The sequence below is a fragment of the Sinohyriopsis cumingii genome, chromosome 6, assembly GCF_028554795.1.
Source record: "Sinohyriopsis cumingii isolate HCF-2022 chromosome 6, ASM2855479v2, whole genome shotgun sequence".
In the NCBI taxonomy this organism is placed as follows: Eukaryota; Metazoa; Mollusca; class Bivalvia; order Unionida; family Unionidae; genus Sinohyriopsis; species Sinohyriopsis cumingii.
In genome coordinates this window covers 132,780,271-132,807,515 of record NC_142966.1, presented here as the reverse complement: position 1 = coordinate 132,807,515, position 27,245 = coordinate 132,780,271, and the positions used below count along the sequence as shown (strand labels likewise).

Below are 27,245 nucleotides of genomic sequence, written 5' to 3'. Positions count from 1 at the left end.
GGATCGTTGATGATTGTATCGAATGTCAAACTTAGTTTATCTTGCAGTGTCCAGAGTCAGAAGAATATCTCAGCTACGAAGAATTGTCTTGGAGGAGCCAGAAACCAATAATGATGATATTGACAACGACATAATAAGAAAATAATTAGCCGGTTATAAAACACGCGATTTTGACCTTGATGTTGAATTTATCAACGCACTGAAACAACAGCAGAATAATCATTGTGCAAGTAGTAATTGTATAATTCTGTGGCAGTACTCGAGTAATAATCCAAGACAATTTACCGTGGATAGAAAAGATAACAGTCGCGGTCATACACGAGAAAATGGGATGCTGACCTGTCTTGAATATAATCGACGTAATGGCGCTAGTTAAGTGATCCCGGTGGTAATTGTGTGTCTTCGGGAATTACTTGTAATTGTTCACTTGTAAATCCACGTTGAGGAGCAGCTGAATCCAGTCTGTAGATTGCGGGTCTACCCGAGGATCTTACTATGTTAGATATGTTGTGTGTCGTGATACTCCAAAAAGGATCAGTTGCTCTCGCTTTACCACCTTCAAGTTCACCGGGTTCATATAAATATCTTACAGTCAAATTGCCCAGCACCAGTTGTTTTGAGAAATCACGTCGTTGCATTGTTATACGCGCGCTTTTAATTGCATTAACGGGTTTCAACGCAGTTGTTCGAATTATTTCATTATTTAGCGCAGTTATCACACTTGGTAATCTTGCAACCCATTCGCGAGATCTCTTGTCTTGAATGAATTCCTTCGCGTACTGATATCCAAATAACCGCTCAGCAAGTATTCGATTAAATCGTTCAACAATTGATTGATCAGAATGAATTCCAGTATGTCCTTTTCGTATTTTGACATTATGTTGCTTTATCAACGATGATACTGCACCCTGAAATTCTCTGCCAGGATCAACTTGTAACAGTGTGGCCATTGCAAGGGTCCACGTTGATAAATTCGTTTTAAACGCAGAAGCAACTTTGTTGATAACGGCTCTGCCATTATGCATCTACTTTCAGCATCAACGACAGTTAACGCGTACTTGTATGTGCTACGGCGTATAGAATCATGTGGTAGAAATAATATATCAGCCTGATGAACTTCATTTGGAACGCCAACATCAAAATGTGCAAAGTGAATTCGTTTAGGCGGTGGTAGATACATTTGTCATATTGCCTGTCGTGCTAACCATTTTTCAGCAGTGGCACGTGTAACTTTTGCTGCTTCGGCGAGTTTACTAATCACTGCTCTACCTTTCCAATATCCTCTTGGGGAATAATAAATCGATTTCATTTATAATTAATTACCAGCACCTAGCGCTAATTTACTTTTCATTGCGGATCTTACTAACCAATTAGCCAATGATTCCTTGAAATATTTATTTGTAATGGAATTTAGCGCATGAATTAATTTCACATCTGCGATATGCCTGTGCTGCATATCTTTACTTTTATAAGCTACATCATGAGCATAGCACGCTTTATCAATAGCGTTTATTGGATACTCACCTGGTTTTGGTTTGTCTTGGTTGTCAAGTCTGATATCAAGTCAGGTTCCAGGGCCACATTAATTATATCCTGGGAGATGTTTGTTCTCCTGGATATTTAGCCCACGGAGTCCCTGGTAACTTTGTTAATTTTGCTGCAATATCACCTCCTCGTTTCTAAAAAATATTATTTGACTTTGGCTTGTCACCTGCTGCGCGGGAATAAATTTAAATTTCTTTGTACCAAACCGCGTACACTTACCCGTAACCGCTGATCTATTAATTTTTGTTGTAATAGTTGTTAGATCACCTGTTGGGGTACACGTCCTGCATTTCACACAATATAGATCCATAATTATTTTATATGTAACATGGATATAATTGATTTCTCAGCGACAAGAAAAAGAGAACCGATCAAGCACCATGCAGCTCTACCAAATTCTATCCGAACGATTATCATAGGTCCATCTGCATCTGGTAAGACACAACTGCTACTTAATTTGATAATGGGGTCATTGAAATGGGATAAGTTGTATTTGATTGCGCCATCTGCAGATGATCAGCGGTGCTATGATGTACTTAAAGATTTTAATGAAAGCGTAAAATCGTTAAATCGCGATGGTGTTATCGAGTTTATTACTGATATTAGTGAAGCGCCGTCTGTAGATGATATTGATGGATCCATTAACAATTTAGTTGTGTACGATGATGTGATGTTGGACAAACAGTCCAATCCAGCTTGGATATTTTCTCGAGGAAGACATAAAAACACGGATGTGATTTATGTAACCCAGCGATATACTTAACTTCCAAAAGTGATCAGAGATAATTGTAACAGTCTTGCTGTGTTTAACGGAGTGGATACACATACGCTGAGAAATATTCATCAGACTTGGTGCGGAGGTGACATGGATTTAATTAAGTTTAGAAATTTGTTTAGTCGGGCTCAGTCAACCCCACATGGATTTATAACAATAAACTTAAATGATCCTCGAGCACGTTATCGAATTGGTCTTGATAAAAAATTTAATTAATAGCATCAACGAGGACGTTGCCTCCAACTTGACACCGACGCGATCGCGTATTTTTCTGCGATCAAAAAAACTTAGGCCGGGTAAGTCAATTAGAGTTTATTAAGTTCGTTGACAGGGTTGTCTCATACCGGGTCTCATACCGGGTCATGAGACAATCGCGATTTTTTTTTGCGATTTCCAGGAAGGCTTATTTTGCGTAACGGAGAGTGAACCAGTTAGAGGTTGTTCGCTCTCCCTGTTGCTGTATGTATGTATGTATGTATGTATGTATGTATGTATGTATGTATGTATGTATGTATTTGTGTGTGTGTAGGTAGGTAGGTAGGTAGGTAGGTACGTAGATAGGTAAGTATATAAATAATAGTGCATGTTTTTTATATACATTCACTAATATTTTTATAACGTAAAGGCACGACTTGAGAGATGGCTCTCACAACGCAATAAACAACCTAAAGCAATTTTATGTTATAGAGAATATAAAGCAAAGGAAAGATCGCCTGATGAAAATTAATATTAATCTCGACGACTCATTGTTTACACGCAAAGGGTGGAAGTGCAAAAACTTATCGAAGTCTTTTACCTCCATGAAGAGAAACAGTATAGAGAAGATTGAGGAAGAGCCTTTCTCTGTAAAAGTACGCACACTCCCTCTAATATCAAATGTTTGTACTCTTTCTACATCAGTGTAGGCAAAATATATTAATAAACTGCACTTTTATACTGTTTCCTTTAGCCCGCCACGTCACCCTCTTCACCTCGTCTTCATTAAACTTGGACCCTAATTAGCGTGATTAAAGTGTATATTTTAAATTAATTTGGTACTAAAAATAAAACAGGACATGCTGTTATTTATTAAGTTGCTTAAGCTTCTGAAAACAAACAGTTAAGATTATATAATAGTACTAATATGTTTCTGTTAAGCAGTGAGCACCGCACACACACACACACACACATATATATATATATATATATATATATATATATATATATATATATATATATATATATATATATATATATATATATATATATATATATATATATATATATATATATATATATATATATATATGTACATATATGTGTATATATATATATATATATATGTATATATATATATATATATATATATATATATATATATATATATATATATATATATATATATATATATATATATATATATATATATATATATATATATATATATATATATATATATATATATATATATATATATATATATATATATATATATATATATATATATATATATATATACACATATATATATATTGAAACATGTAACAAAATAGGAGACCAAATTCAGTATTCCTCATTTCCCAAAATTAGGAACAGTCATCAATTTTGGAAACTGGATATGCATTTTTACAAATACAGAATTCATCATTAAAAACTCAGGCCATTGTTTGATTTCACCGAGCTATGTTTATCAACAATGAATCAGAAGGAAGCAATGTTCAGATATAAATATACATTAACTTTCTCAAAATGTTCATTTTTAAACACATTATTTGTAAATATATGCAAAAAGATGTATGGTTCCATATCAATATATGTTGCACTGTACATGAAATATATTTTGCATAATATTATACTACAAACGTCCACCAGGAAACGACTTACGTCTTCGCACTAAAACGGATTTGTTATCGCAAGGTGTGTAAAATGAACAGCTACCCCTGCTATCTTCATTTAAGTGTGGCTATTTACAAATTGCCGTGATTTATTGTCTAAAAGCTTTTCACGTTTAGGTTCTAGGTGAATTATAAAGACATCATTGTGTATCCATACAAATGAATTGTAACAGACACAATTTAAGAACTACGGTAAACTCTATACTTCACAATGCTTTGAACTGACTTGTATCGATCAAAATTTTAAAAATAGGGTTACGAAGCATTTAACCTTGAAGATTGTCCCTGCCGGATATATACAGCATTTCACATCATCATACCAGTTCCTGTTACAAGTTAATATGGAGTTCGAAAACATATTCAAAAAGAGAGAAGCTCCACGAACAATGAAATCTACTTCTATCAGCATACCTGACCTTTCACCTAATAGGTATTTCGTCGAAAGAGGCAGAACATTCACTAGACGTCAAGTCCGTTTAACAGTCGCAAATTTTGCCCTGTTAGCTTAATAGGTTGAATCGAAATCTTTCAACATGTAGAAATCACGGGACTAAATATTGATACACGGTATTACATCCTGGTCTAAAGTACGGTTCTGGTTTCAACCAGTAGTGACTTATTGGAGGTCTGAGGTTTGTATTACTAATCAGGGTTCATCCCTTTCAGTCCTCATGAATTCTCCTTCGCCACAAATGTGGATGCAACGTTCATGAATCCCCATGGGCAACAATCGCGGATCTCAAGCAAAGCCGCGACCTCGATGTTTTGACCTCGTGAGACAACGCTTTGCTGTTCTGGACCGCCCTCCCCTCCAGCGCCTCAGAACCTATTATTCTCAAAAAGGAATATAAAAAAATTCAGATTAAGGTCCCCAACCGTCAAACTTGGTCACCGCCGATGTGTAACGAATCTAATTATTGTAGGTGGATACGCCAATCAATACTTTATTACAGTCAAGACTATGATTGATAAATGAGACGTGTATTACCACGTATGCGATTTCCATGATTGAGAAACGAGCCTTGTACACATTAATCATTTCAGATAGGGCTATTGAACTAGGGAGAAAAAAAATAGACAATAGATGGCACGCATTTGTCCCTGGCAATGTTAATTTTTGCATGAGTTCTTTTCTCTCTTATGGAAGATATAAACTTTGGCCAAAATATAATTCAAGAATTTTTAAATATATATTCAGAACTCTTAGTAAATTAATCGAGATATGGATCGCGCTGGATCAGTCATGGAGAAACCTCGGCAAATAATATAACGAAAAGCGTGAAAATGTTGTCAAAGAAAAAGACAACGAAGTTCCTCAAATAATTCACAGGATTTAAGCGATTGTGGTTTCTGATCCTGGTAAGCTAAAAATGATATTACAGAAATTCATTGCTGAATAACGCATTAGATGATCATTTTATTATAAAGACATGCTTACCGTGAATTTATACGAGATCATGCTATAATGTTTGAAGAGGTCAATAAAAAGATTTACTTGTACTGTTGGGACTTCTTCCAGACGAATCGCGTTTGACTGTGTCGGCATTCGTATATTGAAATTCCGTCACGGCTTACGCGGGCCGAAATCGCACGTCGGGCCTCTGATAAAAAAATTCGCCGTCATCTCGCAGCTGATATTGCCGCTGAGGCTGTCCTTTATGTTCGTCAACGAGTTCAAATTCTGGAGTTCAAGTTCATATAGTAGCTCACTGACTGCCCAGGATTTTAATTACTGCAAAAGATCTATTCATGGAAGGGCTTTACCGGTTTAGTAGCACGTTATTTTCCATCATCGAACTACCGCAGGGCATAAAGATATCGAATCAGAGTTTACTCGATTAAATCTAACACGAGTGGTTACGGTGGCAAAATCGCTATGTCGGCGGTAACAGTTGTCTTTATAACCCCGGTAGTGCGCGTGATTTCATTGTTCAACGTCTCTGACCAAAGATTTGAAAGTGATATTGAGTAAATAACTCATGCACGTACTGATGTCCGAATAATCGTTCATCAAGTTTGCATTTTAAATCGTACTACAATGATGTGGTCGTGACGTATGTCGACATGACCACTTCGAGCAACGCATCTCTACAAATTATTTACCTAGATCAAAATACCAAACATTGGACCATGTTAGTGTCAGCAACTCGGTTTTCTTGGATCTGCGGAAAATTCTGCGACAGTTTTTTCATGCTTGTAACAAGATACCAGAGTGGTGAACTTGGTTGGGTGTCAAAACATCAGATCATCTACGGGAAAGTCTCCAACAACGCTCTGGCAACGCCATGGGTAACATTTAACACACTAGCTAACATTTAAAATGCTACTTCGCCTTTCCAAATAAAGCCAGGACTAATGGAAGCAGCGTTTCAAGTGGATAGTTTAGTGGTGAATTTTGTTATATGGAGGTTTCGCCTCCAAACGGAAACTTAGCCTTATGACCTCCTTTGACAATCCCCCTACAGTTTTTCTCCAAAAGTAGGTTTGGTCGCATTCAAGCCATGGTTAAGATCTCAGCCTGTTGATCTTTCATGTGCGAGATCATGTCGATAATATTTAGAATCGATGAGGTTTTCAGTTTCTTCTAAGGGGCTTCGATCAGTTATTGTATCCAGGAATATGCTTTCCACCAGTTAAGTGGATACCAGATTGTCCAGATCACCTCATATATTTAGGTCAAAACTAAGCCGTGATGCCATCAGTGACAGTCTCAGAGTCTCCGAAGTTAGCACTGCCTCTCAAGGGAATATGTTTGTCGGCATTTTCCAGAATATGCCCTTGGGTAAACTGCTCTGAACTACTCAGTCAGTGTACACGTATCTTCCAAGCAGCGATTCACTGTTTTCTGCACTTACTTTCCTAGCGGAACAGGACGGGCACGAGTTGGACCTGCGCAGATAGACTCTGAGTTTATAACTGTACTTAGACTCTACTTGACGGTTAATGGATACAATGGCGTTCGCACTCAAAAGTGTACGTCGCATTCGTGTTATCAACGTCAGAGAGCCCGTGTACGGGACATGTTTCAGAAATGACGTTAAAGATGTCACAGGAGCGCTAAAGGTTCTCGCAGACCTGAGCTCGCGCGCTCCACCGATTGCTAAATACGTTGCAATGCGAGACTTCGATAGCATCAAAAAACGCTAATGTGAATCGGTTGGAAAACCAGGGATTGCAAGCGATTCAATGATTTTGAGATCGACTACAACAATTGGTTGATTCAAACAAAGGTTATAGTTGCGTTTCCAGAAGCAACGACAGTCCCCGCTGGTACAATCATCAATAAAGCTGCTCAGAGACGTCCGGCTGAGTTGGCATAAGCTAATACCAAGTTGATGATTGATAATATATAAGTGAAACACCTTGCCTTGACTCAATGATCCATCTGATCCATCGTGGGATATGATGCACCTGTGTTGCGAGATCAAAGCGTCCGAGTTTGCTAATATTACTCATGCCAAGCTAAGGTGCCAGACGACTGACAGAGAATAGAACTTCATGTTCTTGACACATCTTGGTATTTTCTTCTGTGACTCTTTCATGGAAGTCCAAGGAAAGATTGTGCATGCCGACAAGAACACCGCACAAGGCGCCATTGATGGATCGTAACAATGTCATCATTCGTTTTTCAACAACGCGCTTTACATCACCGACGCAAAGGGAAATGAAACTTCTTTGTATATCGTTCACTCGTCTTTAATATTTATCAGGAACACAAACAAATATACCGATCACACAAAATGAACCAATCTTGCCGATAAGGTAAATCATTGGATAGCTGATTTGAGTTTTATCACTGTTTGACAACGTTTGCGAGGATACGATTCCACTCAAGCATATATTTTCATCCTGCAGGTACGTTCGTAAGGTTTTTTTGTGTGCGGGGCCAAGAACACGGCTGTGTTAACACACAAGGGCAACATCAACAAGGGAAGTTGGTGTGACAGTTCCCATACCAATGGAAAAATTTTGTTATCCAAACTTACGCTTTTGATGACCTTATTGCGTCCATCGCTGAATACGGAAGCGCGTTTGCCCTCATTTATTTTTTAGTCTGGAGGAAAATCAACCATTTCATTCCTCACGATGACAACATACTACGCAAAAAGGTCTCCGAGGTGAAGTCTCATGGCACATAAGTACCCAACATAGTGTCGGCCCTCCGCGTCATGTTGGTTGAGTCATTTCAAACTAGGAGCAACAAACAATTAGAAAGTTTATTATAGTTCCAAAATTGATATCTTCCGAGGTCTCGCTAAGATTAAAAGGCCACCTACAACTCATGCAATACATTTTGCTCGACTTTGGAAACGATCATCCTCCTGAAATTCATATGGAGAGACCAGGAAATTGACACAGGTTTGCAGAATTCCATGAAAGACTTCACAACATCATATCCGATGTATTACGTTTCTCTCGAACACCAGGACTGCGTTACACAGTTCTTAGTGGATATTTTCTTCAAAGGCATGTAGGATGAGTTGTCGACGACCCAAGGTATAGATGAATTTCTGTGACGCTCTCACAAGGCTCTGCTATTGGAGGGTTCAGGTGGTCGAATGAAGGTCATTGACACGCCTGTGTAAAATTAAAATAATTTTCGTAGATGTAATTGAACCTGTAACGTTTCAAATAAACTGTCGCACCAACGCAAACTTGTCAAGTTGAATCTAGGTAAGCTCGAGAAGATAGCAACTGCGATGAACAACAAAACTGAATTATTTTAAAACTTACCCAGACAAGCTATCCCGGACAGGCCCACTGATGAAACAGTTAGAAACAATTCGATGTCAAAGTTGCTGGATAACTATCGAGTTGTCAGTGGCCAAAATTGCCGCGATGAAACATGAAGGCGGATTATTTTCATTCGTAGCGCCTATTCCAGCGCTCCTGTGGGTTTCAGATCTCGTGGTTAAATGCAGTCATAACTGATTTCGGGATTGCTCTGATAACAGCGGAACCTAAGAAGGTGAAGAAATCTCCAGAACATAAAGAAAAAGGCAGAGCATCTTTGATTACCCGGGCGGATTCTAATCAGATGAGGTCATCGTTTTAGTCGCATATGCGGTAAATCTCAGTTTATGTTGTATTGCCTTGTGCGGGCTTGTACCACCAAGTGATGTCGTTGAATATCTATACTGAGGCTTCATGTCTAAAATCAAAGTTTCTAGAAGAGACTTTTTGAGAAACAAAACCTAATGCATCCATTGCTATTCCAATGTGAGAATCTGGTCACTGAAGCTTATCATGTACTTTAGGACAGCCCATATTCGCGCGCCTGTCCAGTTTGTATTGTCACTTAGAAGCTACGCTTGAAAATATATGAAAAGATATTTTTTTTATATTTACGGACGTGATTAGTGCAACGACCCGACTCAGAGACGCGGATATGGGTTTACCTAGGTTTGGCACCAACGCCAATTTGCCTGAGTTAAGCGACGGGTTGTAATTGGGATTGACCCAAATGAGCCTGTGATACTTTCAAGATCGCACTGAAAAACTGAAAATTTCAGAACTGGATATCAACAGTTTTGTTTTGAAGCCGAAATATTTCAGTGATCAACAAGACTGGGGGGAATCAGGTATTTCAGTTGCCTTCATCAAAGATTACTTGACACAAACACAAAACATAAAGTTAAAATATCCGGTGTTGAGATGAGTGGAAACATTATAACGAAAGGAAATCTAGTTCGACGGTGGCAAGACCCCATCAACTATAATGACGAAATAGTCCCTTAACATGAACGTCAGTGGGAAATTTACTGATATCGAGGTCTTGGTTGACCAATCAAATCATCAGCAAAATCGTATACCTTTTCTACAAGAGGCCCATCTATTACACCACCAAAAATATATTCTAGACTATATACTGTATCACATGTAAGTATGAATGGGTTTGGTCCACTAGGCAACTTTATACTTGTTGCTGAAAGAATCGATTAGTATTTCTTTATTGTGTACAAGATAGCCAAACAAATGGGGTTCTTAATATTCCATACGCAGAGCAAAGACACTCATAGGAAGACGTTGAAACTAGCCATTTTCTATTTAGGTCAGATCACGAACAAAAGTCATCAGAAAGATTTATTTCCGTTGCAGGTTTGTTGTAGATTAACCAGTTTTGGTGAATGCAGATAGAATTAATAAATGTTGAGGATAATGCGGACTTCACCGGCTTTTGGTATCTATTTTTGGAGATTGATAACCGTGAATAGATGGCGGACGAGAGGTCAATACAGTTCAAAATTCTGGAGGCTTGGATCAACGTGGAGAAAGTGTCAACATCAATAATGATTTTGTTTTCTCTTGTTGATGAATATTTGCTTGAGAACAGCATTAATATACACTGCTATGCAATCAAATTTAATAAACATTAGGCTCAAATAGAAACAGACCGTAGGGACCGCTTTGATGCACCAGTACTCACTTGATGCTAGCTTGGAATCATCGTATTAGCTTCCTTAAGTTGAAATTTCTACATCACCATCGGGCGTAAAAAAAATCCAAAGACTGTGTCTTTAACGATCAAGTAATATTCACCGAGAAATCCACCATGATAACAATTAATGGCAAATGTATCGAACCAACAATAAGGAGATCATCGCCAGAAACACTGAAACTAACATTCGCCATAACGCACTTGTCTCTGTACGGTATTTTGTGTGATACAAACGAAAACAATCATTTGCGGCACAAGCCGTGAGCACATTTCGCATAGTTCTAGGTAATAAGGTGGCACGGGTAAATGTTTTTCTTGAATTGCTTAACAATTGTACCAGTAAAGAAAGCAGATTGGTTAGAAGTACGTGTACGTGTTGCACACGAACAAGGCCAGCCAGTGGAGCAATTGTACTACTAGGTGTTGACAACAATAATGCAAGAACTGTGATGAACCTCCAGACTTAGATAGGAAACAACAAGCTGTGAGATGAAATCGCCAGAATGAAAAACACCCTCGTATTCGTGAAATACAATCGTATCTGTCGTGTCGTGGATGCAGTTGTTGGACTCGCACCTGCAACAACCATTGGCCTTGATGTGGTGATAAACGCAAAAATGGCAACTATCATAGGCACACCTGTCCGATTTTCAGTCAGAGCTATAGCAATAGCAACTGTGTCTTCGGCAGACAACAACAACTCATTACGTTGCGTCCGCGTGCGCAAATACGTGTCTATTTGAAATATTTTGCCTCCGCACGAAGCAGTCTCAGCATAATTGCCAAGCTACACACAGTGATTAACGCTAGAGTTCGATACGGTGCTAGCAAACAATGCATGACTTCATGCAAAATACGGAACCACGGCCCTGGCACATTCGAGAATGGACGCAAACACGTCTCACTTAATCAGGAATTTGATCTGAATTAGGTAAAAATCGATAAACCTGTCGTTGAAATCTTTGGAAACTGATGAATAAAATCGCGCACGGACCCCATCTGGGGCAAACGTTGATCGGTAACAAAAATATCAAACCATAGCTGCACAATAAGGGTTTCAAATTTTCTTACTGTTAACAACATCATAAAAAAGCTGCCCCGACATCGGACCATTCATCATGCATAGATAATAACGTGAATAAAATAGTCTTTAAATTTATCGGAAGCGGTACAACCTAATGTTTTAAAATAAATATGCATATAGCCCCAGCTATAGACTGTGGTCTAAGCAGGTTCAAGTTCACTCTTTTATTTAATACATGGAGATAACTTTGATGGAATGCCTGATTAAAACTTAAAGAAGGACTTAAGCAGACTTATGCTACATGAAGATCTGGGAAAATTTGGAACTATAAAGATATTAAAATTAGTCGAGACAAAATCAGCAATGAATACGAAATTAATTGAGAAACATTTTCCCAAGATGTTGTCCTTGCCTTGCCAGGAACAGTCATAAGTGGAAGAATTCTTGTCTCAAGATGATTAATCTTTGTTGATATTAAGAACAAAATGGCTTTCAAAAGGAATATCACTTGTTGGCAATCTTTTTTATAATCAATGATCATTATTAAACTTTGCAGCATTATATACATATATATATATATATATATATATATATATATATATATATATATATATATATATATATATATATATATATATATATATATATATATAATTACAATGAATAAAATAAAAAAATCAATTTAAGTCAAGCAAAAATGAACTCAATTTTGGACAAGGTGAAGTCCAACATACAATGTCACATTACAATAGCATGTAAAGAAATAAAATAAAACTAACAAAGCAAATTAAATATACATAATAATATCTGTTATTATAGATTATTCAAATTAGAAGTCAAGGCATTTCAACCATTATGTATAACACCCGAAACACTGTTAGGTAAGTGCTAAAGGTAAAATTCTGATATTTGAAATGTTAGCAAAAACGAAAAGAATAAAAGACGTGGAAGCAGTTTAATAGGATCATTGCCGAGCTACAAGCAATTGGAGGTTGCAGATAACCTCTTATATACCCGATGACACAACATGATGTCTGATGACTCAGCATGATGTCTGTTATTACATGATTGAATCTGTGCTTCGCGGAAGGCAAATAACAAAAAGTGAATGTGATGCTTGGCCCTGGGTCTTCATTCAGCTACAGAGCACCAAAACCAGTTCTGGTTCCTAGGCGCATGGTTTAACAGACATGTATAACCCAACGATCAACGTTTAGCCTCCTGTTCCAATCCGACGAACACTTCGAGCTCCTCAGCTTAAGACTCTGACTCCAGTGCTGGCTCTACGGAATGCACGGCAGGATAACGTCCTAGCCTATAAAGACATTCATTCTGATCCTATCTGTCATAGGCAGAGGAGCTCCAAAAGAATATTAAGCCTTAGTGACAATATAATACAGACTCATAGTCAATGTTTTGGTATTCATCTGTGCAATCGTTCCGAGTATATGAGCCGTCCTCGACAAGAAACACAGAGATCTCGATTGCCTGTAACTCAGCTTTTTTTTGACAGCACAGCTGGAAGAATCGGTACGAGACCTGCAAAATGACTGCGACAAATATAGAATGGTTTTATTTGTAGGTGATATTTGAATACTTTGGTTATTTACATTGCATAGTCCTATAGTTTGGTCATTTGCAGAGACATGGGGAGATTTGAAAGAAAAAAATTGAAACGTACGTTTTGTGCCACTGTTGTTGACATAATCACGAATATAGGCAAGCCGTAGAGTGATTTTGTGTATCAAGAGATATAAAGTAGAACATTATCATAGTATCAAGATTAAGGATCCATCATATCAGTTAATAAAGATAAAACGCATTTCCGATAAAGAGACAGTTCTTGTCCGCCGAATTGTTATTCAGCATACCAAGAGGCTGCGCTTGTTTTATCACTATATCGAACAATGCTCATTTAGAAAAGCAACTGTCTACATTTAGATGGTCAGAGAATGATAAATCTAGAGTGTCTAAAAGACCATATCATTTACAGCTCAAGTTAATGTGTTTTAGGTGTGGGACAGAAAACAGTTGAGAATGGTGCTAGACCTGTACCGTGCATATAGAAAGTCATAAGGACACTTGCAAGCTTTTTATGGTGCATGTGTCATATTTTGATGCAAACATTGAAAAATACTTCCAAACAGTCACATAGAACGCGAGATAGATGCACATTATTTGCAGAAAGACATTAAAAGAGTTATTACAATGTTCAATTCTGTTCATCATGTGGATCATTATTATGGCTGTCACTGACAATATTCTCGTGAATATTATGTTGCAATACCAGGCTCGACCTATGATTGGAATCTAATTTCCATGTTTTTTATATACAATGCTCATTTCCTCAATTTACGTTGCTACTTAAGGGATTATTGATAAATGTTTGAGACATTTTCTTTTCTGTGAATAGTAACTCTTTACTCTTATTCAAACTCGATAAAAAGCATGAATTTATTTTTCGAAGTTACTCTTTCACAAACTCACAGCTAAAAGTAACATGATACTATAATGAAGGAACTAAGACATCAATAGTACTGAAGGTTCTGTCCATTTCTTCCTAAACAGAATACTATTTCTAGGAGTCCGTACTAAACTCCACATTGCCAATTACAAAATGGGTAGAGCTCATAATATGAACCGTTTGAGTGGTACACGAATGCAAGAAGAACATTGCAAATAATTAGGAAAGCAGATCAACTGGATCACTGGAAAATAGAAGACTTGGGCAGTAGTGGCAAATTGTACGAATACACAATTTTGCTTACACATTAGTAAGAATACTTTGTTTGATACTAGCGACGATGATCAGAGCAATGAACAAACGTCTGTCATAATTTGGGTACAAATGAACATTGTGCCATTAATTAAGATTGTATCATCTATTTGTTTCACCTGCACTATACTTGTAGGCGCCTGGAGTGGAAATTCTGTATCGAACTTATACGACTACAATGGAGATGTATAAGTATAATAGAGGGATTGTGAAGAAAGAGAACACATTCGAATGCAACCTTACTGAGTTTATTTGGTTATACCATAACTTTTCGGCTGTTTTATATTTGAGTCTTAAAGGTAATATATTGTCTGTTTCAAATAATTTCCATTGATTTGTTTTTTTTTCAAGTAAAATATAACAATTTGAAGAAGATCTTTAATGACAAAATTTATACTTTTGCACATCAGTATTCCACAATGTCCACCATTACATGATAACTTTGTTAGATTGGCTACATTCTTGATTACATCGTCTAAGTTCGCCCATTCAAATTACGATTCTACTATTATACTATAATTAAATATAAGTAGAGAAAACAAATACTAAAGCAACAAAATCTAGAGTTATATAAGACAATGTGCGGAACATGACTATATAACGTACGATATAATCTGACCCTATAATGACAGGTATGCACATTACGATTATGATAAATATTGATTTAATATGTGATTAACACAGGCGTTTTGGTCAACATCAAAATTTAAATAAACCTGTAATTCCCATAGGTTTGGTTGATATAAAGAGTGTAGTAATGATCATAATCTGTTCCATAAATTTCTCGCAGATATTGCTCTTTAACTGTCGATACTTGTTCACAGAATCTTTTAAATCTCTCCCTGGCATGTGAGCTTTGAAATACGTGAGGCTGGTATAACTGTTTTAGACCAGTTACCTGCGAATCATTTCGTGCAAGGGTCTTTTGAGCATAAACATTATATTTGCCTTCATCTTCTGAATATTTTCGAGTCTCCTTTGGACTAAGGCCTGGCTTGGACAACAATGCATCATCATCTCGAGCTTGATGTTCATACAGTGCCTTATCCATGATGTCAGAACCATTACATGACTCACTTTCTTTCCCATCATTCGTTCCATCAAACGATTTGTTATCCGTTCTTGCGGGTCTCCCAAACGTGGGGACAGACTTTCCTCCAGGATTTGGACAGGGTTGCGCAACGCCTTTCGCAAGAAGTGGGCCGTTGTTGTGAAGTAATAATGCTGGCCATACAACATAATCAAACGTATCACCAGAATGCGTATAAAATGTGTACGTGTTGGTGTCAAAACCGGCACCTCGTTGGAGGTCTCTATCGAGAACGACAGGTGGATCTTGTATGGACATCAGCCAGCAGAGCTGAAAGCATTTTTCTGAATAAACTGCCACCTTTTCAGTCCTCGTGTATGCTCATTCATCCCATCTTGCAAGTTTGTCTAAAAATCTCTGAAAGGCAAGACATTTTGCTTATAAAACAAAATCAATGGAAAATATTTGTATTGTGATATTATTAATGTAAACATATTGATCAATGAAAAGCATGTACTGGTAATACATTTACTCCACTACAATGTGTAGAGAACTAAAGAACTTAACCCTATTACAAAGAACATTGTAAAGGAACCAAAATAATGTACAATCGTCATGAAGGCATACTTTTTTAAGTTATATTCACGAATCTAAATACGGAAAAGGTATTTAAGTCTTTTAATAAAGTAAAGAATTAATTCAACTTCTTCAAGCACATAAAAAACTTCACAAATATATTTAGATGGATGTATAACGGCCAAAACATCACCTTAACTCCATGCAACTAGGTACAAATGTAGTCACATAAATGCATATCGCCACATTTGTTTTGAACCTGTTTTGTTTTTCTCTTAAATTGTACATTGCAAATAACATACATTCTACATTTCTAAAACCTTTGGAACGACAAGAGATCAAAATGTTTCCTGCATATCAGAGAATGGTCAGCAGTGATATGTTTTTGTCTGAAAGCCCCTTTCTTTTGTTGAAAGGAATTTCACAAAAGAGGGGCATGGGAAAAAGCAAAACCTTACTGAACATCTATGCATCTATGCTAACCACACACACACACACACACACACACACACACACACACACACACATATATATTTCTTAGAAAGTCTCAGTACAATCCCATAAGTGATGTGGGTGGGAGAAGCGATGACAAGATAGTTACTCAGCATAATTCCTTTTTCTAAGTTTTTTCAAGAAATTTCTTGAGGTGAAAAAGAGAACCGTAATGTACGTCTATATTAATCGTATAGCTAGTCCAAACATTTTGTAAATTAAATCTTCCAAGACATGTAGGAGGTAAAGCGTTAACTAGTTTTATCACATCTATATACACAAAATATGTACTTAGTCTATAAAATTTTAATTGCATCTGTCAAATAGTGCCGGAGATAAAACGATGATGAACTGAATTATATAATTATCGCTTCTGAGAAATATTCACATCGAGAAAGTGGAACAGAGAAAAAGTAAAATCCTTTTGTGCATATCTTCACCAATTATACAATCAGTGCTCAAAGATTTTTTTCAAACACAGACTCAGTGCTGGAGACTCCTGACTCCAGTTACACAAGCCTCGATTCCAATTCCATTTGCCCAAAAGAGTAATATATTGTATTCTTATTTGTTATACAACATTGCAATTGTTGTATTTTTCGTATGTAAATAAGTTAAATAAAGTCATATTAAACTGACATCAGTGTTTATTTAGATCACAAATATTTCACGGAAAGCAATGGTTTCTTTCATATCAGATTCCATCAATTGTCCAATCGTTCTATCAATTTCTTCCTTTCTCACCAGATCATCAGTGTTGATGTTCATTAGCACTTGAAGTGCATTTTGCTTTTTACAGTTTCTTTTTACACTTTGATGCTGTTCATGGGTGCCGCTTAAGGTTTACCCAGTACTGTATTACTTATCCGGGTATTTCTGATGAATGCTATCGTAGACCACCTTTGATCCATTTATTACTTATAACAGCTAAAGAACATCATCTTGTGGACAACACGATCTAGATTACGACAATGAGGTAAACAGTTAATAGCTTGTAACATATTAACCTTAATATGGTTATAGTACAAGTCATACAGGTCAATGAGTACTGATTATTTCAGTAACGAGTATAATTTTTTAGAATTTGATTACAGATACATTAAAATTGTGATTATTTACTTTATGTGGCTCCTCAAAGCATCCGTTTGGATTTAGAAGGTCATTATTTACACGCATAGAAAAACAAATACGGAAACATCGATGGTAAAGTACGCGGACAGTTTCGGAAGAGGTCAAGCTAAAGGTGTGATCCAATGCAAACAAAGCAAGGTAGTCAGCAAGTAGTATTTGGTCCTCTTTTGTAGTGTCTAACTCGGTCTTTTCAATTCCATCTTTACCATGTATCTGATTCCTCTAAATGCTATATTTAAGAATATAGCGTTTACAGGAGTAAACCGCTGTTGTTCGTCTAATCATAAGTATGGCTATGGCAATTGATTCGGTTGTATTTATCAGTAACACATTTTAATTATATTTACCAAATTCGGTCATGCTATCCTGATGGATTACAATTAGGTACTTCTTTATGTTGTAATCCAGTTATTGTACAGTGTACTTTGATAGCATACATGTGATTGCTTTAAACTGTAAAGATAAGGAGTTTCTGTCACATTAATTGCTAAGGTAAAATGAGTAAATAACACATTTCATAACCTCTAACCCAACATTAAAATGAAAATGTTTTAAAGAGGTCAAATCATGAATGTGAAAGAAGTCAACAGAACTGCATATAAACTGACTGTAAGCAAATGTAATTTACTGTAACAGACTATGTTATTTCAAGACTTACCGTTCTCTAAGATTGCTAATATTTGCATGATAAATACAAATGATATTTAGGAGATTTTACAGAGCTGACGGTGGGTATGATGCTGAGAAACAAGTGTAATCTTCAAAGCTTTGATTTAGAAGCAAGTGTGGTATATAATAAAAAGAAATATTAAAACTTTGTCTTCATAACTACCAGATGTACAGCATCCTGTGGTACAAACAAAATAAATGCATGTTAATTCATAGTCTTTCCACGTGCTAAGATATCATTTTTCTTTTTGTACCATATCATACAATATATGTCAATCAGATAGTATCATGCAAGTCCTGTATAGTTGTCTTAAACCTTTGAGAAAGTAATGGTCCTTTGTTTAGAGATTTCATCATCAGCTTTAGTCAGACTACCGTCAACAGAGTCCATCACAAGCATGCAATTCCAGTTGTCAGAAACAAATACTTCACAAATATCATTTATAAATATGTGACTCAGGTACGTGTTTGTCACGAGTGAGCGCGTGAGTGAGTGATCGATCAGTCCACAAAGTGCATGAAGGGGACGATAACGTCGAGCACAAGGCATCTAAGAAAAGCCCTATACACCCGTCCTAGCAGAACCTGTGAGGAAAAGCATCTTACTCATTTTGTATAGGCCAAAAGGTGGCGATTGCAATTCGAGAGAATTGTAACATTTGAATATGCATGGTCTTCGTCTTTGGTTTTTTTTTCTTTTATCTCGTATTTTGTCCTGACGGATAATAAACCCGACGATCTGCGAGGGTTGTATTTGCTTCATTTATAGTTGACGACGGTAGATGCAGACGTTCCTGCACAAATTGATCATTTCTGCAAGTCAAGTTGGGAATTTTGCACAATGTATGACTGGTATTATGTTCTATTTTCAAATCTGTCTCCTGCAATAAGGGTTGAACTAGTAAAGGAATAACACTTTACCAGTCTCACCAACACATTTTGTTTTACAGGAAACAGGTTTATATCTGTTTTGTAAAAATTACATAATTTTTTCTCAATCTCACTGGTGCTAATGCTTAAGTCAACTGTTGGTATAAAGGTCATAATTTAACATATTATATCCCCCAAAGATATAGATTTAAATCTAATTTTCCTAAAGGTTACTAAATTAAAACCTTGTGTAAGTCATCCTTATTTCAAAAGACACATTATAACAAAAGCGATTTCTTGCCATCAAAAGGCTGAAAGTATGTCTCACTGACACCTTCTAAACAAAGGAGGCATGCTATAATAAGTATATCAAGATGTCTTAGATAACAAAACTACAAGGTTTGTGCATTGGTACAATATTTGTCTTTCCTTTCTAGTATCTGTTTTATATAATATTTCATTGTAGAAAAGGGTTAAAAGTGAAAAATATTGGTAGTCAAGTTAACAGAGAAAATATAAAAAAGAAAATATTGGTTTAGTGTCATTTTTTGCACCAAAAGCAGCAAGTAGGTTATTTTGTACAAAGACATTGGAAGCCATGCGACTTACCGAAAGAGAAACTACAGTAGCCGTGCTGAGCTAATGAAATTGCAGGATTCGATCAATTTCTCGATCACAAGTCTGACGAATGGGCTACTGAGCCACCATTGTGCTGCCAAAATTAGTTTCCTCTTAATACAAGGGGGATGGCACAATAGGGTTATTCTACATCCACAAACCCACTGAGGATTACGAGGTAAATCAGCCTTTGCATATTGAAATTCTGTATTCGTACGAGAAAAATTACAAAGTTACTCCAATGAAGTAATTTTCATAAAGAAATGAGTAACGGATACAAAATGTACATTAAAATAGATAATACCTGTAATTTGGATCAACATAATTACAGATAATTCCACAAGAATTGTATCAACTACACCACAAATTCCTTATAACGCCCATTTGTATTAGATTGTGCCAATGGGAAAGCCCTATCATTATCGTTCAGAGTATGTCTATTCTTATCACTTAAACTTTAATTACCATGCATATTATAGTTAACTGATGCTGTCATTAATACATGAATATTACATGAGATAATTGATATTTTATTTGTTTTTAACTGCATGAAAATATTTTACACTACTACAAATTTTTTCAAGTAAAATTCATCTCATATTCAATACTAGCTCCAACAACACCGGAAACAAAATATTAAAACCTTTTTATATTTTATACTAGTGTCAAAATTGCAAGCTTAAAATCTATGTAGATGAAGGCAAGTTTTAAGTCAATATAGATCGTTGATGCAAAATGTAATTATTTGGCGTATTTTGTCTGATATTAATCTTTATAAATTACAAAAGTCTCAAGATCCAGGTCATTTTATGAACTGTCTCAGCATGTGCCTCTCAGCTAATGATAAATAGGCTCAATAATAATTTGCCAAATACCTTTTATGACTGATATAATTACTGGAAAATTAAAGAATCTGTATCAAGTATGTACGTTGGAAAGGAAACATTAACTATGTTGTAAATCAAACTAGCTTCTGAATTCAAGTTCTGGAGATTACATTCACTCTTCATGCTTCACATCCGTCATATGTTCACCCTAGTTTGAATTGTATTCATAGATTGATCATAAAAGAATAAGCGATTTAGAAGAACCCAATATGTTACAGTCAACGACACTTTCGACATTCTGAAAACATTCGGACCACAAATCATGACTGTGTCATGCAATTTGCCAAATTTTCAACGTTGCTGACCAGATGGTACAAAGGAGGAAACTTCATGAAGAAACAAACGATGGAGAATCAGAAACATTGACAAACGATAATTTCTCTGCCCGAAGAGTAATGCAGTTTCTATTGAATGCTCTAGCTCACAAAAGTTAGATTTTTCCTTTTCCACAAGCAAGCATCTCGTGCTATGATGTGCAATGTTTCTCTAAGATGTGAGAAATAATATAAAAGTTTGAGCCATGGGAGTAGCTCTAGTCTGTCATTTATACATAAGGAAAATATGCACACAAAAAATGTTTTAGGCATGGTAATTCACTTACAGGGTGTTTTGTTTCCAACATCATAGACTGTACGCTTATATGGGAATCACAAATCGTGTCACCATTTGTCCTTCTACACCATGGGAAGGACTTCATTTTAAGTTAAGTGTCTAGAAGTGTTCTGGTGTGGGGTTCACCGTTTTCCTCTGATTATTGTAAGTGGGTACAATTATTGAAATAATGTCACAAACAACGATATTTTTGGAGTAGCAGATTTTATGGCCAAGCTGGTCAGTAATCAGTCACAGACTGGTAACGTGACAAAGCTGGCCAAGTGGTTAGTGTTGATCTGTCAAAATAGTATATGTCTATTTCGACTTATTCGTTAAGTTAGGTTTCTGAAATGGGGCACAATAGAAGAGTTCAGGAAATATAACTTTATGCAATAGATTTCATTTACTTTATCTGCGCTAATACTGATGGGGAGGATACTAATGGAACGTTACAATCTACTTCAGTAGGCGATGGAAACTGGTTTAGTATTTTGACATATGTCATGATGCATTGTTATAAACAGGTTTATCTTGGGAAAGAGAATTTAAGGAATGAACCTATACGTTTTCACCTGTTCATTCCAACACCCTAATTCCTTACCTTCCTGACCTCTCCTCCAAGTATAAAAATAGTATATTCTGCGTCATCTGTCTTCAATTATTTTCAAACCAAATAGGTACTGTCACATCTTTATATTTACCGATGCTAAACTGACATACGTATCAATAGGATTGTCATTTTTGTGCCCTTAAACGGTACCTAGACGTCTGTTGTGTAACGTCGCTCTATCTGATCCCATAATAACCAGTGAAAGTTAATAAATGAATTCTTTAGATGCTGAAACCGGTCACTTCGAATAAATACAAAGGATTTAGTATATTTATGCTAAATATAAATGTAGCTTCGTGTATGTAGTGTTTTCAATAAAAGTGAACCTTCATTTAGAGTCGATTATATTTGACAAATTTTAAGCAAATGTCTTTGGGCTTACCACGTTTTACCAACTTGCTGCTAAATATAATTAAATAGGTTACCAAGGTATAAAATAATTAAATGGCCCGGTAACTACAAAGTAATGCATTGTATTTATTTCAGGGCTCAATGTATTAGGTTTAGAACTGTTGTTGATAATTTATAGCGTAGACAAAATTTGACTGAGGAATAGGAACATTAATTGCACAAATAAAGATCCTTTTGTAACAGCAATTATTTGTAAAAACATTTCGAGACAAATATATGGGAATATAACACACACACACACACACACACACACGCACACATATATATATATACTTTGTTGGCAAAAGTAAACAATTTAGGATGTGTGTATTATTGAACTACTTCTATTTCAATCCACAGGATAATATTGAATCTTCTATTTAATACATATTTCGACCTCATTCGTGTTTTCTTTTCATTACTGTTTTTAATTGTTAAGGTGAAAATTAAATTTGTACCTGAAGATGATATTCAGCTTTCTTTATATCGACATGCTTCCGAGCCTCCCTCAACAATCGTTTGCAATCAAGTGTGGGCTAGAAGCAAGCAAAATCTTAAATAAATATATAAATCGGCTTAAGTGATATGTCGTAGAAAGTCTGTCAGAATCATTGATGCTAATAAATGCAATACATGCTAGAAGGCAGAAAAGGCAGTTGAAACACACGAGACAATTTATAAGTAGGCCGCATTAAAGGAGATATTTTGGCCCAAGGTTGATATAGTAGGGTTTGGCATCAGCTTCTGAACAGACGTTAGAGAATTGTGTTCGCTACCTATCACGGAACGTTGGTAATCGGAATGATGAGAAAGATTTAGATAAGCGTTAAGGTAGATCTGAAATATCCAACCTTCACATTAAAGTAGAATTAACAAACCTATGACAAAAGCTTGGTATACAATACAAATCTAAAAATATATAGATATATAATTTTAAATGGTGGAAGCAAAAGACAATTCCGTGCTGCACAAACAAGAAACGATAGAATAAAACTCATTGCAAAACAGATAAAATTACAAAAGCATGTTTGAAGGCAGACGAGTTGCTACACTAATCTAGAGCACAGTATCGAACACATGATCACATTTATATATAGGGTGCAGTGACAGTAACTGGAGCTCTAGACTTTTAACTCAGCATCCCAATGACATGAATGGTCAGTCAGTGCATCACTAGGTATGAGAAACACCTGGTGATGATATCTAAGGATGAGTTCACCTTTGACATTTATAATGAGAAACAGAATGGCTGCGCAAAGATGTGCAAGTGCATGTACCTATCTATAGTCAATAGGTTAAATGCAGTTTTACAGACAGATTAGAACTGTTCAATGTGCAAGAACATACATGATAAAATTAATTACTTAATCAGCTAGTTTGAGTAAACAAAAGCGGCATGCAACACTAGCCATAGCAGAACACGGCCAACTCTCGAATGAATATGGGATGAAGCATGCGGGTCAGCGGTTATATCGCATTAGAGAGAGAGAAAAAAAAGCAAGCAAAAGAAGTATGTGTGACTTTAACATCCAGACGCGCTGCATGATACAGAATAAGAGTCCAGGAATACTATTCTTCGAAAGAAAAGAGGAACCTGACATAAAATGTCTATTAAAGCACCGAGTGAAGATCTCAGCTGTAACACACTTAGCAGGAGAAAATGAAAAGGTGCGGTACTCCAGCAAGAAAACAACAATCGGATAAATAACAGACCTGATACAGTATCAAGATTAATTTTCCATAATCTTAGGGACAAATTCAGAGAACAAGAGATATCATGAAAATCGGGGATACTGTATAAAGCCCTTCCCAAGGGATAGGCAAATTCCTTACATCTTTGGTCCCTGAAATTGGCCCAACCCAAGTATAAGGTTCACCCAAAATACAATGAGACTGAGAATAATAATAATAATAATAATGAGAAGAGTTAAGTGGATTAGGTCTTATACATGCATCTCTATGCCTGTTAGCATAACCACTGTATCTGATTTTCATATGCTTTCGTGGAAACTTTAACATCGTTCGCTATAATAAGCATGTAAACTCGAAATATGTTTATATCTATTCGACTGTGGTAAGACAAAATATCTTACAGATCTGTTTATAAATGTTAGATCTGTTCGAATAGTATACCAGATCTGCAGTTTAATACATCAAAACATGCAATGTGGATGGTATACGATTAATTTTAACACAAGCTTTCTACTTAGGTATATCATAAAGGTAAGCAAGAGATAAGCTCATATGATATCAGCGTGTACGCTTTAAATCATCAGTAATATTATCTTAAAACTCAATTGGAATGCAGCCACCAATGTAGAACAGACGTGTCGTTCAATAAACGTTAATTCAAAGCTTTACCATTTTGTACCATGAAGATTATCTACGCGAGACAGACAAGACAGGAACTCCTTGCGTTTTACGACATAATCAAATGACGTAGATGTGTGACTTTAAGAAAGCCACAGCCGCCGACACAAGAACAATTACTGCTATATCTCACCGTGCGCACGCACAGTGACACAGTAATAATGGTAATAATAATACCCAGATGAAGATACAGCGACAACCGTGCACATCCTCCTACTTCAGGAGAGGCCTTATAAACGTATTTTCTCTTACGGAAAAACAACGAAACATCCCCGCTTTCAACCCTTTTTACAAAAATCAACATGTTTCTGACATATATATAAATATCCAGAAAAAATATTGCATATGGATACATAAATATTACGAAAACAAGATGAATGTGCAAACTTCCCCTCATTTAGACACGTTGCAAAGAAATTTTCCCCAAAGTAATAAATAGCAAAAAAAATTAAAACTTGTAGCTCATCTACCCTAGCCACATATCTTACCTACAAAATCTTGCATACAATCCTTAAAACATATTTGGAAGGAAACGCCACGATAAGCTGCATTTTAAAATTCTCCTTTTTCCATAAATAGACCCGAGGAAAAATTTAAACTCTTACTGCGCATCGAAACCAAACATATATTTAGCCTACAAAGTTTCAATAAGATCCTTCAATCGGTGTGGGAGAAATAATATAACAGCAACAGTATTAAATTTTACAAAAAATTAACATATTTTTAAGAAATGTCACAAAGAAGAAATATGGACCAGAATATAAAGTAAAATCGTATTGCACATCAATACTAACCACATATCTAGCCAATGAAGTTCCAGCAAAATCTTCCAAGAAGTTTAAACGAGCAAGCTATAAAAAAAAAAAGCTAAATTCACCATACACCGAATTTTCCCTATTAATGTTTCAATGTCCTGAAAAAGAGCCATACAGATCTGTTTGCACATCTGTAACAAATACACACCTAGACCACAAAATGTCATTAAATTCGTGCGGAAAGAAATGAGGTGATAAAATTTGTCACGAATGGGCAGACTGATCGATGGACAAACAAATGAACAGTCTGACAGAAGGGGGACAAAGACAATATCCCCGTGCTTAGCTAAGTGCAGGAGGTATTACAGTTCTGTAAGAGGATTAGGAGAGCCTCTTCAACGATGGTCATACCAATGGCTGCAGATATGGACTTATTCCCGTTCTGCTTTGAAGGTCTGGGATTAAAACAAAATCAAATAACTTCATGAAGTGCATGAGAAGAAGAAATGACAATAGTTATCGTGAATATTCCCCATATACCAAAACATTTTCCAAAATAGGAATACAAGAGGAAAATAACCCTTATGGCACATGAAAACAGATCAAATAACTAGCTAATAAAATCTTCAATACAATCTTCCAAACAGTGGGAGAAAAAGCAATGAACAACTCTGCGCCCCAAATGTGTATTTTCTTTGATAATTTTTCAATACCTATTCACAAAATGAGTCAAAGGAAAATATATATATCATTGCTCATCTTCACTAGCTACATGTCCAGTAAACAAAGTTTTAGCAACTTGCTCCAACCAACGTATAAAGTGAATAGATAATGAGCTGAATTCACCAAATATCCTTTGTCTGTCAAGATGTAAAGAAACACCCACAACATGGGACAGACGAGGAATTTAAAAAATTACTGCCCATCTAGATCAACCTTATATCTAACATACAACTTTCCAATACAGTCTACCAACCGATGTGAGGGGAAGCAAAGACGAACTGAATTCTACAAAAATATGCCCAAAATCGGCCCGAGTAAACACAGTGAAATATATTTGCAAATCTACACCAACAACATATCTTGCTTGCAACGTTTCATTCAAATCTGTCAATCAGTGCGAGGGAAGAAGCAATGAAATACTTTGGATGGACGGAGAGTTTATCACACGGAAGCAATAATAATATCCCCGCTTTTTGCTTGAGTGTGGAGATTTTTTAAAATAATAATAATAGTAATAATTTGTCAGATTTATTTAGATTTCGCGTTATCTGCTTGCAAAGATTTTCCTAGACAATGATGGCATAAGGAAAGTTTGCAATTGTCAGAACTTGTGTATCCTGACAATAATGTTTCATCATAATTTATCTGAAATTTTCACACCTTGATATTGCTATAAATTCAAAAACACAATCTCCATGTTTCTTTGACTGTTTAATGGATCACTCGAAAATTATCAACAAAATATTTTCTATGTTAAAAAAGCAAATAAGGAAACAATCTTTCATGCTATGAAGACAAAACAAAAGAAACTCATTCCATTAGGTCTTAACTAACCTCTTCCGAAGATCCAGCGATAAGTTTCTCAATCGTCTTCATGTTTGACTGGGACAAATTGCTCGCTTGCTTACTGGATTCCTAACGAATGCAAATAAATCTTCTGAGTACAGATACCAATGATACATATTTATCAACCGATAGCAAAAGGGAAACAGTTAGAAGTGGGGTAAAAAATAAATACTTGAATCGTGAATACGATTATCGAAAGCAGAATCTACCTATTTTGCGTATAACAAGTCGTAAAATGTATTTCTGTATAT

At 36.0% G+C, this 27,245-nt stretch overlaps 2 protein-coding genes across 5 annotated transcripts in view; both read right to left on the bottom strand.

Moving 5' to 3' along the window:
* LOC149798011 (uncharacterized) overlaps positions 1-4,736 on the bottom strand; it is a 43,986-nt gene extending 39,250 nt beyond the window's left edge. The window contains exon 1 of one of the 3 annotated variants that reach the window (XM_089963101.1): positions 4,606-4,736. Coding sequence is in view for 1 of the 3 variants with exons in the window: in XM_089963100.1 (XP_089819226.1) it covers positions 4,466-4,499 (34 nt within the window). In the remaining 2 variants the exon portion in view is untranslated. Of the gene's footprint in view, positions 1-4,465; positions 4,574-4,605 lie in introns of those variants that run through there. The other 2 variants (XM_089963102.1, XM_089963100.1) reach the window with 2 other exon arrangements.
* Positions 4,737-14,831: 10,095 nt separating this feature from the next.
* Positions 14,832-27,083, bottom strand: LOC149798010 (uncharacterized). 2 transcript variants are annotated; one of them, XM_089963104.1, is made up of 4 exons: positions 26,983-27,083; positions 22,759-22,836; positions 19,811-20,024; positions 14,832-15,880 (listed from the first exon to the last, which is right to left on the bottom strand). In XM_089963104.1, exon 4 carries the CDS (start codon positions 15,779-15,781, stop codon positions 15,140-15,142), a length of 642 nt encoding a protein of 213 aa, XP_089819230.1. In that variant the 5' UTR covers positions 15,782-15,880; positions 19,811-20,024; positions 22,759-22,836; positions 26,983-27,083; the 3' UTR covers positions 14,832-15,139. The 2 variants fall into 2 exon arrangements, with proteins under 2 accessions (XP_089819230.1, XP_089819229.1); XM_089963103.1 differs by lacking the exon at positions 19,811-20,024.
* Positions 27,084-27,245: the final 162 nt, after the last annotated feature.

Excerpts from the sequence above, each read along its gene's own strand:
- LOC149798010 (XM_089963104.1), bottom strand. The coding sequence starts at position 15,781 with ATGTCCATACAAGATCCACCTGTCGTTCTCGATAGAGACCTCCAACGA.